Source organism: Tachysurus fulvidraco, chromosome 23, assembly GCF_022655615.1.
Source record: "Tachysurus fulvidraco isolate hzauxx_2018 chromosome 23, HZAU_PFXX_2.0, whole genome shotgun sequence".
Classification (NCBI taxonomy): domain Eukaryota; kingdom Metazoa; phylum Chordata; class Actinopteri; order Siluriformes; family Bagridae; genus Tachysurus; species Tachysurus fulvidraco.
Window position 1 is genome coordinate 18,848,364 of NC_062540.1, and position 18,716 is coordinate 18,867,079.

At 37.9% G+C, this 18,716-nt stretch overlaps 1 protein-coding gene across 1 annotated transcript in view; it reads right to left on the minus strand.

Annotated features, from left to right (window-relative positions):
- Positions 1-6,389: 6,389 nt before the first annotated feature.
- Positions 6,390-18,716, minus strand: part of ngfa (nerve growth factor a (beta polypeptide)) — a 34,611-nt gene continuing 22,284 nt past the window's right edge. The window contains exons 2-3 of the mRNA XM_027159191.2: positions 7,884-7,997; positions 6,390-7,799 (exon numbers count right to left, since the gene is read on the minus strand). Coding sequence (XP_027014992.1) covers positions 7,153-7,788 — 636 coding nt within the window. The 5' untranslated portion in view covers positions 7,789-7,799; positions 7,884-7,997 and the 3' untranslated portion in view covers positions 6,390-7,152. The remainder of the gene's footprint in view (positions 7,800-7,883; positions 7,998-18,716) is intronic.

Genomic DNA, 18,716 nt, shown 5'->3' on the forward strand with positions numbered 1-18,716 from the left:
AAGACAGATCTTCATTACATTTGTTAACATCTTATCTGTACCCTGTTTTATTCCTCTTTTACCACATCAGTTTATCAATTTTTATATAAATGTAACACATGCTATTTTTTTCCATATCATTTAACATTCTTGCTATCCCTTCTGTTATATCAGCTACAAACTTTGTACCATCAATAGTCTCTATTTGTTGTTGTCATCATCACTAGCGATGCAGCTAATTAGCTAGCTAGGCTAAACACTGAGACTTAATCCACTTTTTTAGCAGGCCAGCTTACAGAATTGACTGTTTATGGTTGGCTAATGTTACGTTCACTCTGCGATGACAAAGCCACCAGAGATCATTCATTTTTAACAAGTGCTGGAGCATTCAAGCGACATGAGTAACATTGAGAGTTGATGTAAGACTAGATGTGGGTGTGTCACATGGCATGTAGACAAAGAAAGTAAACTTTATGCAAATATGGAGCGACTCGGTGCAGCGACAACCAATGAGAGTGAAGACAGTGGGGTAGACGGAGTAGAACGTTTAAGAGTATACATTATTACCATAGCAACCGGTTGTAGGGTAGGAACACCTCCTGGAGACATCGTAGAAATATTTGAAATATCTGATCTCACTGATCATGTGGTTATGTGTGGTGGTGCCAGAAGGACAGGTTTGAGTATTTCAGAAACTACCTGGAAATCCATGCACAAAAATCTCTAGAGTTTACACAAAATAGTGCAAAAAAAAAATAAAAAAATTAACCGTAGATATGGTTTGAAACATCTTGTTGATGAGGAGAATGGTTAGGCTGGTTCGAGCTGACAGGAAGGATGCGTTAACTCATAAATAAATAAACACTATTTACGTCCGCGGTGAGCAGAAAAGCATCTCACAATACACAAAGTGCTAAAATGTGAGATGGATGGGCTACGACAGCAGAGGACACAGGAACTACAGTACATTGTGTTTTTAACTGCATCCTGATTATTTGATGTGGAAATGAACTCATGAACGAGCGTGAATAATTAAATGTTCTTATGAAAGTGGCCAATAAGGGTATGCATAAAGTATATAACGTAATATTAGCTCTGCTCAGAACAGCGTGGTCTTCATATTGTTCTGGTTCTTATAAGTGTGTTGACGGCGGATTTCACATCCAAGCTCAGAAACTTTGACTTGATCTGATGTGTCTTTTTACTTCCCAATATCACAGTGCGCCTATGGAGGAAGGAAGTGGCTCTTAACCACAGCCGCTCTTCCAGCTAATTTCTAATTTCTTTTTAACGCATCTCACGAGTGCAATCTCTCAGCCCAGATGCATTGTGGGTGTGTAAACTCCTAGCAACCCTTAAACCCATAACCCAGCAATGTATGAAGTAAGGGAGTGTCTGCGTCTCAGAGGGTTAGGAGATTCAAATGCATTGAGAATGCATTTAGAAGCAGGCTGAGATGCAGCGTAATGGGATTAACTGTTAAATGGATTTCGTATTCATTGTTCAAATCACTATAATGAGATAAATCCTTTAAAAAATGACAGTGCAGAGTGTCTGAGTCTGACGTCTCCACCCATCAGCTCCAATTATACCGTGGATAGCAACATTCGTATATTCATTCATTCATTCATTTTCTACCGCTCATCCGAACTTCTCGGGTCACGGGGAGCCTGTGCCTATCTCAGGCATCATCGGGCATCGAGGCAGGATACACCCTGGACGGAGTGCCAACCCATCGCAGGGCACACACACACACACACACACTCTCATTCACTCACACACTCACACACTACAGACAATTTTCCAGAGATGCCAATCAACCTACCATGCATGTCTTTGGACCGGGGGAGGAAACCGGAGTACCCGGAGGAATCCCCCGAGGCACGTGGAGAACATGCAAACTCCACACACACAAGGCGGAGGCGGGAATCGAACCCCCAACCCTGGAGGTGTGAGGCGAACGTGCTAACCATTAAGTCACCGTGCCCCCCAGATAGCAACAAACAAACAAAAACAATAATAGATAGTAAATAACTAGCATTACAAGGTACAAGAAAGAGAAGGAGTCTAGCTGGCTAACATTACACCGGAGGGTCGCTGGAGAAGATACATAAATAATAAATACACGAATATCACTCTTTACATCACACTTTTAACATTGTGCTTTTACAGGAGCTTGTGTTGTATGAACTAAAGGTCCCAGTCAGTTTTCCACCACAGGAAAGTCTTCAGGACCGAGACGTTTACACATTCAGGCTTCTTAATACCATGATAAGCTCTTATAAACGCTGTTACTGTATAACAGGAACTAATGGGTTTTGTGGATGTTCCACAACATTAAACTATACACACATTGAAAGTACGTCATGTCATTCGTTAATAAGTGGGAAAGAAGGAACTGTTGGGAATTTGCTCTGCTGTAAGAGAAATAAAACACTTCAGGGTCTGCTGATATCTTTTAAATAAGATATCACTGAAGTAATTAAACATATATACATACATAAACATACATAGCTATATAAGCTAACTAGTTAGCTACAGTAAGGCAGTCATCAGAAGATTCAGGATTATCTATGGACCTTCTGCCAGTTACGTGGTGAATGGGTTAGGCATAAACACTGTTCAGTATTATTTGTGTTTCCATCACAGGGACATTTTTGGAAGTCGGAAACTTCACTATTTTTGTTTGGCTTTGATATTCCAGGATCATTTTCCATCCTTCTACAAAGCTCAGCCGAGCTTATTATACAGAAGACACTTTCTTAATGTGTTTTTCCATTTTCTAACCTGTTCTTTGCTGCGGTGCTCTATATATGTTTGCCCTGTTGTCTTATTTATTGCCAGTCATAATTTGTGATGTCGTGATGTAAAGCTGTAAGGCCGGACGCCATGTTATCCAGGTTATTATGCTAGATATGTTTTGTTTAGGTCATTTAGGTCATTAGTTAGGACACAGTTATAATTTGTCATTGTTACGTTTCATGTAAGTTGTGTTAGTCTTTGTGCGTTAAATAAAAGCAGTGCACGCATTGAATCCCTCAAATATTTCTGAACTGCTAAATATGGGAGAATGACACATTACAACATTGATTGTCATGCATCAGTGGGACTCGTTTGGTACCACAATTAACAGATAATTGCTAAATTAGCATGATACCTAAACACAACATTGTGCTAGCACTATCCAGCTACATACTGTAGTGAGATGACATTAATGTCCTACACTAGCTGTAGCTATACAGTATAATAATGAGCTGCTTTCTAAGATTACTTCTGATCTAGCTAACATTTTTAATCAAAACTAGCATCCAAGCAAAAACTGCGGTGATACATAAAATTTGGAACTCATAAATACGGTATTTATCATGAACTTTACTGTTTCTTAGTGAAACCAGGACATGATGACTAACAATCCATCTGCTTTAATTAAGCACCATAGGTGAGGATTCATCACAATTCCCACTAGAAAGCCAAGACCAGAAAATCTCTAGAGTGTGAAAAATGGGTTGGTAGGGGTGTGTGTGTGTGTGTGTGTGTGTGTGTGTGTGTGTGTGTGTGTGTTCCCTCTGCTATTTCTAATTTCGTAGGTGAAAACGTTCTCTCAAGGGCCTACTGATACATATTGTCTCTCTAGACTTGTGTTTTTTCAGTTAAATGGTGTGAAAAGTCATAAATAGTAATCATTCGTGTATGCTACTTATTGTGGAACTGCATCGCCCCCTAGTGGAAGGTAGCATAAATGACAGCTCAAGTTTGGTGTGTAAAGTCAGACTTTATTTTGTGTCTTTTATATAAATTCTCTTAGCATTAATTATCTTAGATACTCTTAGCTAGAAACTTGACTACCATGTCTGTTCATTTATAATATTTATGTTAAACAAAAATGGCAAGTAAGCTACTTTATTTATGTGGGTATATTTCAGATTTGTAATATTTGCCTATTAGCTTACTGGCTTGATATGAGTCTGGGTGAACAGTTGTTCTTCACTAGACCTTTGCTAACCTTCTTGAATAGCATGTTTTTGTTTTTATGTTTAATAGTAATAAAACATGAGGAAAAAGTTAAGAAAGCTACCTAACGCCATAATTTATACACAGCAACTCTTTTTGATTAGGAATATTAGCTGGTTAGCTAGTTAGGTTTTAGCACAAGCTGTTCGCTTTCTCTTGGGAGGGAATCACAAACAGACTTTGTAGGATTTACTTCACACATGCCGCAGGTTTCAGGCTTAACATTATCAGTTAGAATCAGTCTACAATGATCCAGATGTATGTGTGAAATTCAACACAGCTGGACATCTAATCATTAAACGTTGCCTCGTCGTCATAATCGAGCTTTAACCCCTTTCAGTTTTGAACTTTAACAAAGAAAATATTATCAAAACAGCAACCAAGTGGAAAATCTTCGAATGATGTTCATCATTCCAGCACACTTCCACAAACTTGTTGAATCAAGCTGTTCCAGTTTTATGGTAATGCAACACTTTATTTATGTACTTTATTTTGTTTTTTTCCTTTAATTTGTGATCAGTTGAAAGTCAGAAAACACCCCCTTTGTTTAGATTTCCACAATGAAATTATTATTTCTTTCCATGTTTTTTTTTATTTATCTGGTTCACATTTGCAATGTAATTCTGTTCATTATGTCAAACAATTCTTGTCTTCCCCATTTTTTTTTTTAGATCAAATGCAAAAGGTGTGGTACTGTATTAATCACTGATTTGTGTGCATTTATTTATTTCTTTATTATAATAAGTAAGAATAAAACCCTATGAGGCATGGTGTTACAGGAAAATCATCATCAAAGATGGTACGTTGTGATGCAGCCTAATTTGGAGCACTTTACCAACAATTATCATTTGTAATTTATTTAACACACGTATCATTAATTACACTAAAGTACAACACTAATGACTTTTTAATTAATTTCATATTGCTATAATATTATAGTTGGATTTAATGTTAAGTTAGTTCCTGTTATCACTTACATTAGAGCAGCTATAGACAATCAAAATCCCTCAGATAAATTAGAAAAAAAATGAATCAACATCTTCAGACTAATTGGATTCATTCGACATTGCTGTGATGTGAGAATAATATTTTGGATTGGAAGTCTGGAAATCCCGATTTGGCAATTGAGTGCAATGGAATGAGGCATACCTGTAACAAGAAGGCAGGCAAGTTAGATTATGACGTGAGAATATAGCCATGTCATGTAAAATAATAATGTTTTAACGTGTCCTAGATAAGAATATTGACTGGTAATAAATGATTGAGACAGTAGACAAAAGACTGTTTCATAGTATTGATTTATTCAATAACACACACACACACACACACACACACACACACACACACACACACACACACACACACACACACACACACACACACACACACACACACACACACACAGCTCCCACAGGTCCTCATCTATCTCTCTCTTCCTCTCTGTCATCATCCCCAGGATGTGTAAACATCCTCTTGGATAAAACATGGCCACTCCTTTGCACGCCAGTTCCACAGCTCACAATTCCAGATGTCCATATCGACCCGAATATCACACCTGATACATCCGAAAATGTTTTAAAGAATAAATTGTGTGCTTTGTTCCCTTTAGCCTCTATGTAATCGATCAGCCATGCCATGCTTTGTGTCTGATGAAACCACAAAGCTAATGTAGCTAACAAGTAGAGGAAGCTTATAGACACTGTGGTTCACTTCACGTTGCACAAGCTTCATGTCTAATCATCACACTTACCTTAAATAGCTTTGCGGAGTTGTCGATTTTGTTTCCAACACCACTGAACACAATATAAAGTAAATAAAAAAGGATTTCTGTGGTAATAAATATTGTATCTTAGCCGTAAATCTTGAAGCCAGCTTGGAGCTACTGTAGAGAGCTCAGTTATGTAGGTAATGTCGAACTTTCAGTCAGTTTAGTGGCTCTTTTTTGATGTAACACACTAAACCAAGCTAGCTAGTTAGCTAACATACTTCACAGGCAGGGTTTTCTTTTGTAATACTAGGCAGTTAGCTTTATTATACAGTATGCATCAGTGCATGGTGCTGTAATCTAGCTAGTGTTAGTTAATGTAAAGCTAAATATCTTTTATAATCCTGCTAGTTTATAAACCAAGCTAAGCTTAACAAACTAGAATTTTAATAAAGTGTGAGGACCATGTTATACTTCTTCATCTCTGGGTTTAAAAGGCTAATAATTGTGACGTGAAAATCTAAAAATGAAAACGTTATATACGCTAATTTGTCTGTAACGCTAACGATCAACACAGATAAATAGTTTTCTGTCGCTGTGTTCTAGTTAGCATATGCTGAAGAATCAGCATTTCCTTCCCGCGTGTAAAGGTTAGATGGACGAATGACAATGACATGAAGGAGAGGTCATGCTCTGAAGTACTGAAGTGTTTAATAAATAACAGCATGAACAACAACAATGACACAACATATGCTTGTTTTCTGGATGTATACTGTATATACACATACATTTAATAATTTTGCCTGTATAAACTATATAAATATGTCATGCAGTCATCATAACTTAACAGACCAATAATTTACAGTGTGAGGTAGGGTAGGACATGGGGCAGGGTGCTGAAGATAGACCAAAAAAAAAAAAAAAAAGGAAGGCAGGAGTCTGGTATGTTGAATTGGCAGTACGATGCTTGTTTTGATTTGTTTTGTTTTTTTCGGAGTGGACGGGTGGAGGTTTGAACAAGCAATCAAAACAAATCCGCACTTCTAGAGAAAACATGTTGTTGAAATAGCTTTCTCTGGAAGCACAGACACGATTTGATTTGCTTAGTTACCTTGTTTCACTTGATTCATTTAGTGAATCAGATCACGAATCGGTGCATCCGCAATTTGATTTGTTGATTCACTTAAGAAAAAAAGTGAATATAAAGATTAATTAGTACTTCCACTGTTCGATCTGGATTTCTACGATTCAAAATGACTTGCCTGCATCAACGAGCCAATACTGTGTCAATCTGATTCAATGATGCACTTGAATGACTAGCAAGCCGAATCATGAATTATCGAGAACCGTTTCTCTTGATTTACTCATTGAGGAAACAAACGAGTCAGATCTTGAATCTGTACTTCCACGATTCAATGAACTGATTCACTCAGGAAACAGGATAAAGGACTAGTGAATCAGCGCTTCCATGACTTTCGACTGACCACACACACGCACGCGGCATTGATTCGGATGAACCTCCAGGTGACCTGATTCTTGAAAGATGTAAGCGCCCGGACATACGTGTGTGTGTTGGTGCAATAGGAGTTCCAGCGCTTGTTATCGATCCCACGGCATCCGGTGGTTCCCGCCTTCATCCCACGTTGGGTGGAGCCACGGTTTGTGACTCGGCACGTGGTTTCATAAAACATCTGCTTCTTGACCACGTTGTTGATGCGAACATCAGGCAGCACCGTCACTTCGTTTCCCGCTAAGTCTGTAGCACGGGTCATGTTACCCACCCAGTGATTTTCACTATCGCAGGCCGAATATTCACCACGGTTCTGGAAGTCTCGCACTTTCCGCCGTGTACGCGGACTCCGAGGCTCGGTATGGCCATCGAAGGGCACTACGTCGCTGAAGTGCACACGAGGTGATAGATAACGCCGCTTGTTGAACAGCTTAGGGTCAACTGTGGGGATGAGGTCATCGTGGGTCGAGTCCTGGGTTCCTGCGTTCTGTTTGGCTGTTTCCTGTGAGTGGGCGTTTCCCACCGTGTTGAGTGCAGCCTGGACGCTGATCAGGAAGAGCAGGACCGGCGTCGACGACCTCATGGGCACACGAGCTACAGAGACAGAAAATGGTGTAATAGACAAAGCAGATCGAACATCTATCTATCTATATATATATATATGATTTGTGTGTTCACCTGTGAAATGTTCCTGGTTGAAGTGAACGTCTCGTGGGCTCCTAAAGCCAGTGTCCAGTGCTGGCTGAGCCCCGAGAGCCTGCCATCAGGACCGGCCTGTGTGTCTGCTTCTCTCTGTAACACATACACACACATATTTATGGTACAAAACATGAACTTTCCCCTCTCCATTTCCTTCTTGGTTATGTGACCATATGTCATGTACCATATCCTAGAATACATATTTTGCTTAAATTATAAAAAAAATCATCCCTGTTACTAAGCAACCAACATCCTAACCACAGCTCACTAATCAAAGACATAGTATATCTATGTTATCACAGTTGAAAATGCAGAACATGAACACAAAGGTTAGTACGAAGGATTTTCTCAAAGATTGATCTTTACGAACGTGACTTGTGGCCCAATAAGGAAACACCACCATGACACTTGTGTTATGTCTGACTAGCAGCCTCCAGTCTGCTCTCTTTTTTGACATTTTCACACACGTCACTTTCTACAGTCACCCTATTTTTATAGTCTGATGCTTAGTTCACATGTATTAGTTTTATCTAGTTAATTGATGGTTTACTGCTGAACCAATACACAGTCAATCGATTATGGTGTCTATCTGTTTATTCTATTATACCACCAGAGGGCAGTAAAATACTTTAAATATTCTCTCTCTCTCTCTCTCTCTCTCTCTCTCTCTCTCTCTCTCTCTCTCTCTCTCTCTCTCTCTCTCTCTCTCTCACTCACACACACACACAAAACATTATGTAGTATTCTAAACAAATCAAAGGTTGCAATGATTAAACGATGGGAATTTCTGCTCATTCCAGTGATTCAAATCTCTCGGCTCAGCTTGCCAATAAGAGTCGACTCTTTCAGCTCATAAAATTATTTATCTTACTAGCTTTCGAGTTTGCGAAATTTTGCGTTCGTTAATTTATGTCTGAATATTTATACATCTTATACTATATTTAAATCGACAACAAAAAACTTAAACAAATTACATTACAATACATTCTGTGTTTACATTAAATGACTCTGTCGTGCTGTCATATAAACACATCCGAGTCCAGCACAAACCTTGATGTTCAACTAACGAACAATATGTTAAGAGAAAAGACATCCACTGAGCCCTTGCGACTGAAATGAAAGAAAAAGTTGCCTCATATATACACGTTCACCTAAAAGAGCCGACTAAAAGAATCGATTCGTATCGAAGAACGTATTACTACATGCTTACCACTCTCTCTCTCTCTCTCTCTCTCTATTCTATATAATCTCTCTCTCGATATCTTCTATATATGTTCAATATCTCTGTTTATCTTGGTTTCTATAAGATCTATATATCTTCTCTCATCTCTCTCTCTCTATCTATCTCTCTCTCTCTATTGTGTCTCACTCTATGTCTTGTCTTGTCTTTTGTTCATATCTTCTTCTATCTCCTATAATATATTGTGTCTAACTCTGTCTAGTCTCTCTATCTATGTATTCTCTCTCTCTCGCTCTCTCTCTTTCTCTCTCTCTCGCTCTCCTCCATGTTCTTCTTCTCCATTCTCTCTCTCTCTCTCTCTCTCTCTCTCTCTCTCTCTCTCTGTGTCTCACTCTGTCTCAGTCTCTCTCTCTCTGTCTCTGTCTCTCTGTCTCTCTGTCTCTCTCTCTCTCTCTCTCTCTCTCTCTCTCCATTTCTCTCTCTCTCAGTTTCTCTCTCTCTCTCTCTCTCTCTCTCTCTCTCTCTCTCTCTCTCTCTCTCTCTCTCTCTCATCATATCAAGTAAATTATTATTAAATTACAAAATTATTTAAAATAGTATTTAAATACATACTGTCTCTCCCTTACTGTCCATGCATTTTCTAGGAAATGTAAGATATTTAATCATTTTAAGATAAATTTATTTATTTCTGACTAAATTTCTATATTTCAGACCGCTACAGCTAACAAAAACACACCAAAAGTACAACATGCACTTATCCTCATCTGTGTACCATTGGCGTAGAAAGAAGTAAATATGATTTGAACAGGAGGTGATAGAACTACTGTAGCCACTTTTCATTCCTTGCATTGTGAATGCAAACTAAATAATTATAGATACCATAATATTTTGAAACAGATGATTATTTAGTAATATAATGTTCGATATGGGATGCCATAAATGACTGTTTTTGTCTTAAGAGATCCAACTGGTCAGAAGAAAAAGGAGTGAAAGCTTAGCACATCCGAAAATCATAGACTGTCTATACATGTGTGGTTTTGGTGCAAGTGGTCACCTTCTTGTGGTGTTTCCATGCAGAACATGTGCGGTCCGTCCAAACACACACTCACTTGAAGTTTGCAGGATGTAAAAAGTGGGGATAGTGTGTGTCTGAATTTACACTACGACGAGCACGGGTTACACTTTAACACTAAAATGTGTGCTCCATACTTCCCTCTGTAAACACACACTGGCTCACTCACAGAAGGTCAAATTGGTTTAGCGAATCTTTCTGACAGTTTGTTTCAATGCACACTCCACACTAGCCCTAAACACTACAGCCATCAATCACTGGACAAAAACACAGATACACACTGGTACAGCTTGCTTATTGTTCTCCTCTATATCAACAGCCATGTGGTTCATTTCCAAGGATTTATTATTTTTTGAAGAGGTTCAACAAGATGATGTCATCAAAAAGCAATAAGCAAACACACACACATGCACATGTTAAGTGCTGTGTCCCAAACCACACAGCAACCACACACATGCCAGGGGCAAAAATTTCAGTTAATAATAATAATAATAATAATAATAATAATAATAATAATAATAATTCATTTACATTATATTATATATCCTGTTATGGAATTTGGGAAGCTGTTCTAACTTTCTACATAACATTCATGGTCCAAAACATCACTCTGTTTAGGAAGTGATTTAGGACAGAGCTTCATAGCCATGGAGAGACTAAAACACACACATCCTGAACAATTTTGTTGATTTCAGCTTTTTATTCACACTAGAGGTATTAAGCTGTCATGTAGCCACAGAGCACAATATACAAATTATGCCAAAATATACGAATCCTTTATTAAATCTTTCCTGTATTTCCTGTAACTCTTGACCCTTGGACACTGTCTTAGGCTACGCCCAAAACCTCACACTGCCTAATAAATAATCTGACACCACAGAAGATTTTGATGCTTGTACTTACATGCAATTCTCACAATATTTTGCTATAATTTTTCATCATACAAATCTAGACCAACACTAATAACCAACAGACTTAATTTTGACCAACTAAGGTGAAAACTCAAGATTTAATACTTTGAAATTCGCTGTTAAAATGGACACTAATGCAAATTGACAACACATAAAACAGTTTAAAAGTATGTTCACACCAACAACCAAATAAGCTAAAATAAAACAATAGTAATACATAAATACATAATACCTCAAAGAATAACAAACTCTTTGAAATCATTATGTGATCTCAGAGTTTTAACCGTTTCCACCTTTAAGGTGTTAAAGATATTATACTATAGCAGATAACGGCAGCTCTGATAACACACACACACACACACACACACACACACACACACACACACACACACACACACACACACACACACACACACACACACACACACACACACACATTCATTCATTCATGTTCTACCGCTTATCCGAACTTCTCGGGTCACGGGGAGGCTGTGCCTATCTCAGGCGTCATTGGGCATCGAGGCAGGATACACTCTGGACGGAGTACACACACACACACACACACACACACACACACACACACACACACACACACACACACACACACACACACACACACACACACAAAACTTTCTGTCACCAATATAAAGCTATATAGCCACTACCACTAGCAAAGGCAATAGAAAAATTAAACATATTGAATGAATCAAAAGAAAGGAAAAGAAAGGAAAACTCTAATCAGCTTATTTAATAGATAAAGTCAAGCACAAACTACAAAAAAAACGTTAAATGTCAGATTTGAACTCTCCTGATGTACCAAATTAACTGGGTGTGTTATTAATCAGTATAGAAGGACATCTATATACATGGTGGTTGTGGTGGTGGTGGTGGTGGTGGTGAAATTCCATACAGTATATGGGCCTTCCTTTGGTGTGAGGAAAGGTCTGTTATAATATAAACTTAGCTAAATCCCTTAGAAAAGTTCTTGTTTCGCATTTGAATCTCGGCCATGAGCTTAATTTTGGTTTTGGTGTAAGTCCGATAGAAACGCCTGCTTCCTGGAGGTTCTTTATATGACAGAAAAAGACCCCAGGCTTTGTTTCCCACAGTATACAATGGAAACTTTGAACATAAACATGTCCATTTGGATGAAATGTACTCCACAGTGTAGGGCCAAAAGTTGTGGGCACTTGACCATCACACCCATATGTGGGCCTTTTTTATACTGTTCGAAAAAAAAGCCACAGAGCTGGAAGCACTCAACTGTAAAATTTTTTTTTTCCATGTTATCTTAAGTGATGCTTTGTCCTGGATGACAATGCCCCTGTGCACAAAGCACAGAGCTCCATGTTGACCGGGTGTGTGAAGGTCGGAGTGGAAGAACTCGAGTGTCCTACATGGAACCCAGACCCTGACTCAACCCCACTGAACAGCTTTGGGATGAACTGGCACACAGACTGAACCTCAGACCTCCTCACTCTTACAACATCAGTGTCTGATCTCACTAATGCTCTTTGAGCCGAATGATCACTAATCCCAGTCACGCTCCAACATCCAGTCAAAAACCTTCCGTGAAGGGAAGAGTGAAGCGTTTATCGTCCATATGGGTGTAACGATCAGGTGATGAATCAGGATGTTAATCACAACTGATCATTTCCACCGTTCAATTAACCTTCGAAACCCAGCAGAAGTATTCAAAGTCACCCATAGCAAATAATAAATGACAAAAAAGTATACAATAAAATGTAAAAAGGAAATATTTGTATACAGTATATGTTTCTTACATCCATCTGTTTCAACACAAATCTAAATGCTTGTTAAAAAACTCAAATCCTATCGTGGTAATACCTACACGGGGTTGCCAGGGTTATGATTTTTATGAAAACAAACATTAACAAAGCATTTTGTGGCACATGCTAGACGAAGGCTAAAAACTAGCTAGAGTTAGAGAAATAGCTAGCTGTGCTAGACGGCTAGTCTCCTGTATAATAAGCAGTGTTGTATACAGTACTAGAAAGCAAATACTTGAGTAAAAGTACAAGTCTCGTACTAGAAAAAGACTTTGGTAGAAGTGAAAGTTACCTTTTAGAATATTACTCAAATAAAAGTCTTAAAGTATCTGATATTTACTGTACTTAAGTATCAAAAGTCATTTTCTGATATTTAATGTACTTAAGTATTTGAAGTAAAAGTAAAAAGTTAAATTTCAGTGATTTTCTTCTGATTTTATTTTGTAGTAACGCGTAACAAAGATGCTTAGTGGAAATATATCGGAGTAATTATCATTACTAATTATAATATAATTCAATATTATTAATTATTAGTAATTTTCTTCTAGGAAATGTAGTGGAGTAAAAGTGAAAGTTGACATAAATATAAATAGCAAAGTAAAGTACAGATACGTGAAATTTCTACTTAAGAACAGTAACGAATTATTTGTACTCCGTTACATTACAACGCTGATGATAAGAGCTTCCTCTGTTTATCTAAGCTGAGAAGCTTGTGAATGATTCTACCTCAACAAACGTCACAGTGTTCACACTGTAATAACATCATTAGCAGTAATAAAATGCTAGGTAATTACAGATATGAGTCTTTATTGTTGCCACAAACATAGCGTACATGCTCTAGGTAATTAGCCCATGGCATCCTGTCAGCATCGGGTAAATTAACATCCTTCAGAAACATCAAACATCCTGCTACTGAGTGCTACGTCTCACACACCGAGAGCAGTGTGTTAACTGATTAGGTGTTGGGTGTCGACATGCTGCTTTTGCCAAAGTACACACGCTTGCTGAGGCGCTGACAGCAACGATGAGATTATGAAGTGGCGCTAAAGGCTGACGGCTCACTTCCGTCTTTAGGAAGAGAGACCGTGAGCATATTAGAGATCCAAATGGTAATAAAAACGAATCAAAACAAAATTAACAAAATTAAACGCCATGTCTCCGGTTACAACTTTAGAAACTGAAATCTGATGAAGTGTATAAAACAGCATGCTTTTGCAGGATGCTTAACTAAAGGATCACATCTTGTTAGCTACATAATTCTCACATTCGAAAAAAAACAAACAAAAAAAAACACGGAGACTCACTACATCTCTGGAAAAAACGTATAAAAAAAACCACAAAACAAACAAAAAGAAAAAGAAAAAAAAGATTTTGAAATTCTTTGTCATAAATGATCATTCATATAACATGAACATATGTTAAACAGCGCAGTTATTTGTGCTCAATTTATTTCTTTTATAATACAATTTACATACTCTGTATTTAGTAAAAATTTTTTATTGAAAATACACAAGCTTTAAGAATTTTTATCTTATTTGTCCTATGTAATCCTATGTGTGATATTGAACATGTAAATGTACAAAAGATCGGATTTTCCTCATGTCTAATCTTTTCTAATGAAGCACGTATTCAGACCGCTGCATTTGATCTAATACTATGATATTAGATCACATACTTGTGAAGTCCAGCTCGAGTCACACTGCCATCAACTCTTTTATTCAGAAGCCACACATGGAACACACATGACCATGCTGATAATTGAACGTCTCTAACGTGTCTCACTCCACGGTGGTGTTAATATGAGGCTCACACGAAAGTAGACACTCAGTACTAAACATTTGTAATGTTTCATCAGTATTTTCTGTTTTTCTCTAGAATACTAGGAACGATTTATTCATAAAAAGTTCCAAACTACTTAAACGGTATTTTTTTTCATACAGATGTTTCTATCTTTAAATTGAACAGTGATATCAAACCCATTTCTTGTTCATAAGCAGCTAAAATACGAAGCCGACGAGTTCGACCGCTAAAATGACTCCTGAAATGTCGGTAAAATTTTATATGTTATATCAGCCTCAAGATTGTCTAGAAAATCCTTCATTTATTTATACTGTTTGAAAATGTCCTATAAGATCTATCTATCTATCTATCTATCTATCTATCTATCTATCTATCTATCTATCTATCTATCTATCTATCTATCTATCTATCTATCTATCTACTCACATATACAGTATACACATACTAAATTAAAATTACAGTATGGAAACTTTCTGAGGCATTTAAAACGACTCTTTTAACAGGAACCACAAAATACATTGTATAGAAAAACCACAAGTCTTTTATTTTGCATAAAATATACCCTTGTGTGCTATAACTTATTTATGATTCTTGCAAACTATGTGGCTCAGCTTCTTTAAAAAGCCATAAAAGATCGGTCTTAACACATAAAATATGTGGTTTTCTATTGATTTGCATCTGGTAGTAAACCAAACCGTATAATATCCCGCCAGCTGCGTAAATATGCAGTAATAATGTTTTGCATTCCACTTTAAACCATATTTATTAAATTATGAAGAAAATCTGATCAAATTTTTTTGTTCTGATAAACTAAGGTATGTAGCTCAAAATATTACATTTATATTTTTTACCTTTTTTAAATAATTCAGGGATCACGTGCATAAATCTCTCTCTCTCTCTCTCTCTCTCTCTCTCTCTCTCTCTCTCTCTCTCTCTCTCTCTCTCTCTCTCTCTCTCTCTCTCTCACTGGCTGTGGTTAATAAAATCCTACTTGTGACTTGTGACTTTTGAGGTCAAAGCCATTATTAATACCATGTGTTATTTTAACACATGTTTCAGTCAATACACAGAGCTATTATTCCATAGCGATTATTGTGGCGACTGATGACAACTTAATATATACGTTTAAATGTTAATGCAGATGAGTCCAGAAATAACAAGAGGACCAAACTGTCGTACCCCCTTATGCGGTACGATCCGACATACTGTACGTGGCTTGCTATGCTCCCTTTTCTGTTTCAGGTGATACGCAGTGATTTTATTTCCGTCTGGATCTGTCTCTTTTTCTTCACCCTTGAGAAAAATTCAGCCCAAAATATCTTGACAGTAAAATAACTCGAGGGTGGCCTGATAACGTCGGCCCTGTCCGGATGTACGGCTCTGATTTTACAAACAGATGTTGATTCTTGTATTGCAAAGCGTTTTGATGACTGAGTCCATTACATGGAAAATGGAAATAAGTTAATCTACCATGTAAGATCACCAGCAACTATTAAATGGGTGATTAAGATAATTGATACGGGTTTAAGGCTTTCTAATCACTTAGGATAAAATATAACAAGACTTATCATTCTATATAATGAAATTTATGCAAAAGTTTAAAGTTCTAGGAAAATAGCAAGGAGTGACACAAATATCATGATGTATGATACAAACAGGCTCTGTAAATATAGTAACTGATGTAGATTTATGGTATTCATTTTTTATAGAAGGGGGGCATGGTGGCTTAGTGGTTAGCACGTTCGCCTCACACCTCCAGGGTTGGGGGTTCGATTCCCGCCTCCGCCTTGTGTGTGTGGAGTTTGCATGTTCTCCACGTGCCTCGGGGGTTTCCTCCGGGTACTCTGGTTTCCTCCCCCGGTCCAAAGACATGCATGGTAGGTTGATTGGCATCTCTGGAAAAATTGTCCGTAGTGTGTGTGTGAGTGTGTGTGTGTGTGTGTGCCCTGAGATGGGTTGGCACTCAGTATCCTGTCGGTGTATCCTGCCTCGATGCTCGATGACGCCTGAGATAGGCACAGAATGTCGGATAAGCGGTAGAAAATGAATGAATTTTTATAGAAATCTTTGTTTTATTATTTTACATAATTGTAATGTATGCGATTAAGAAATTACAGCATGTGTTGGTTTACAAAAAAATTATTACTGGGAAGCAATACAATGTAGTAATCTGCATACAGTAATATACTGTGAAGAATTATCTGGAATAATCTGTAACACTTTTAAAGGTCTTTACTGAATATACTGGTGGCTCAAGTGGTTAAGGTTCTGGGTTGTTGCACAGAAGGTCAGGGCTCAAGCCCCAGCTCTAGCACTTTACCACTGTTGGGCAATTGAGCAAAGGCCTTAACCCTCTTGCTCCAGGGTGCTGAGCAAGGCCAATCCCAATCCTCAATTGGGATAAGCAAAGAAAAAAAAAATCCACTCTAATGTATATGTGGTGATAATATAGTCTTCTCTCTAATTAATTTAAAAGCACAAAATAATCTTGCACAGTCCATGATGTACAGTATGGTTTGAAATTGAAAGCAGGTATTTATATTTGATATAAAGTCAAATGGACGACCAGTGGAAAAGATGACATTGCACCCATATTCTACCAGGAGACACTATTTTGGTTGTACTTTGTATGAACGAAATTATAACTGAAAACTATCAAGAAAAAAAAATTCTAGAAAATTACCTGGAGAAATTGTGCGAATTAGAGAAGAAATGAATAGACCCGGATAAATGGTACCATGATGGATGTTTTTTTTTTTTTTTTACCATTGTAACATTACAGCTTCGATTATTTTGCTTACAGATCACCTACATACATTAAATCCGAACTAATTTTACACTTTATCATTCCCCTACAATAATAGGTGAAAGTAATTGCCAATTGTAATTGCCTATCAATTAGCCTAATTTATCTAAAATTAACCCAGTATCTGTGTAAATTTCCTAAAATCTCATAACGGACGAGGGACATAAAGTGTAGTCGACACTCTAAGACACTCCAAAACCCATAGAATCTAAAGACATGCAGATGCGATATACTCTAAACTTTCTTGCTACATCGCTGTGAGATATGCCAGCATAGAAAAAACGAGAACGATTTGGAAAACCAGCCCCTGACTGTCTAAATCTCCTCTGAAGTGGTGCCAAGAACACTGTGGTCCAAACAAGACCTAAGGACACCATTAGAAACTATAAAGTGGCATATTAACCACAAACATTTCATGGTGCCTCATGTGATGCCCAACATACAACCTTACAGTTATCCAGATTCCATGAACTGATTCCATGAATCCATTTTATACCATAGTATTTGGTCTTGGGTGAACAGTCCACATGCAAATGTGATGTCTTGTACAATAAAGAAGTGAAGGGAGGGCATGTGAACCTGAAGCAAATAAACATTTGGTTTTCATTTTGGTTTGTAAGGGGAAGACTGGGACAAAATACAAAAGCTTGGATTTTCTTTCTACCAGTTTGTACCTCCGTTTCCATGTATTGCTCCATAGCATTTGCAGACAATCCCATGTTCCATTCATTCATTTTCTACCGCTTATCTGAACTTCTCGGGTCATCTGAGGCGTCATCGGGCATCGAGGCAGGATACACCCTGGACGGAGTGCCAACCCATCGCAGGACACACACACACACTCTCATTCACTCACACACTCACACGTTACGGACAATTTTCCAGAGATGCCAATCAACCTACCATGCATGTCTTTGGACCGGGGAGGAAACCGGAGTACCCGGAGGAAACCCCCGAGGCACGGGGAGAACATGCAAACTCCACACATACAAGGCGGAGGCGGGAATCGAACCCCCAACCCTGGAGGTGTGAGGCAAAGGTGCTAACCACTAAGCCACCGTGCCCTGCCATGGTCCCATGGTCCATGAAGTGGAAAAATGTAATTGCTATATTCATTCATTCACAAATTTCAAAAAGTAAGATATCTCTATGGCAGAGAAATGACAATACCAGAGAATCAAGAGCAACATGGACACAAAAAAAAGTGACTATAAGCAATGCTTTTTAGCAGTGTCACCGAGAATGTTGGTTGA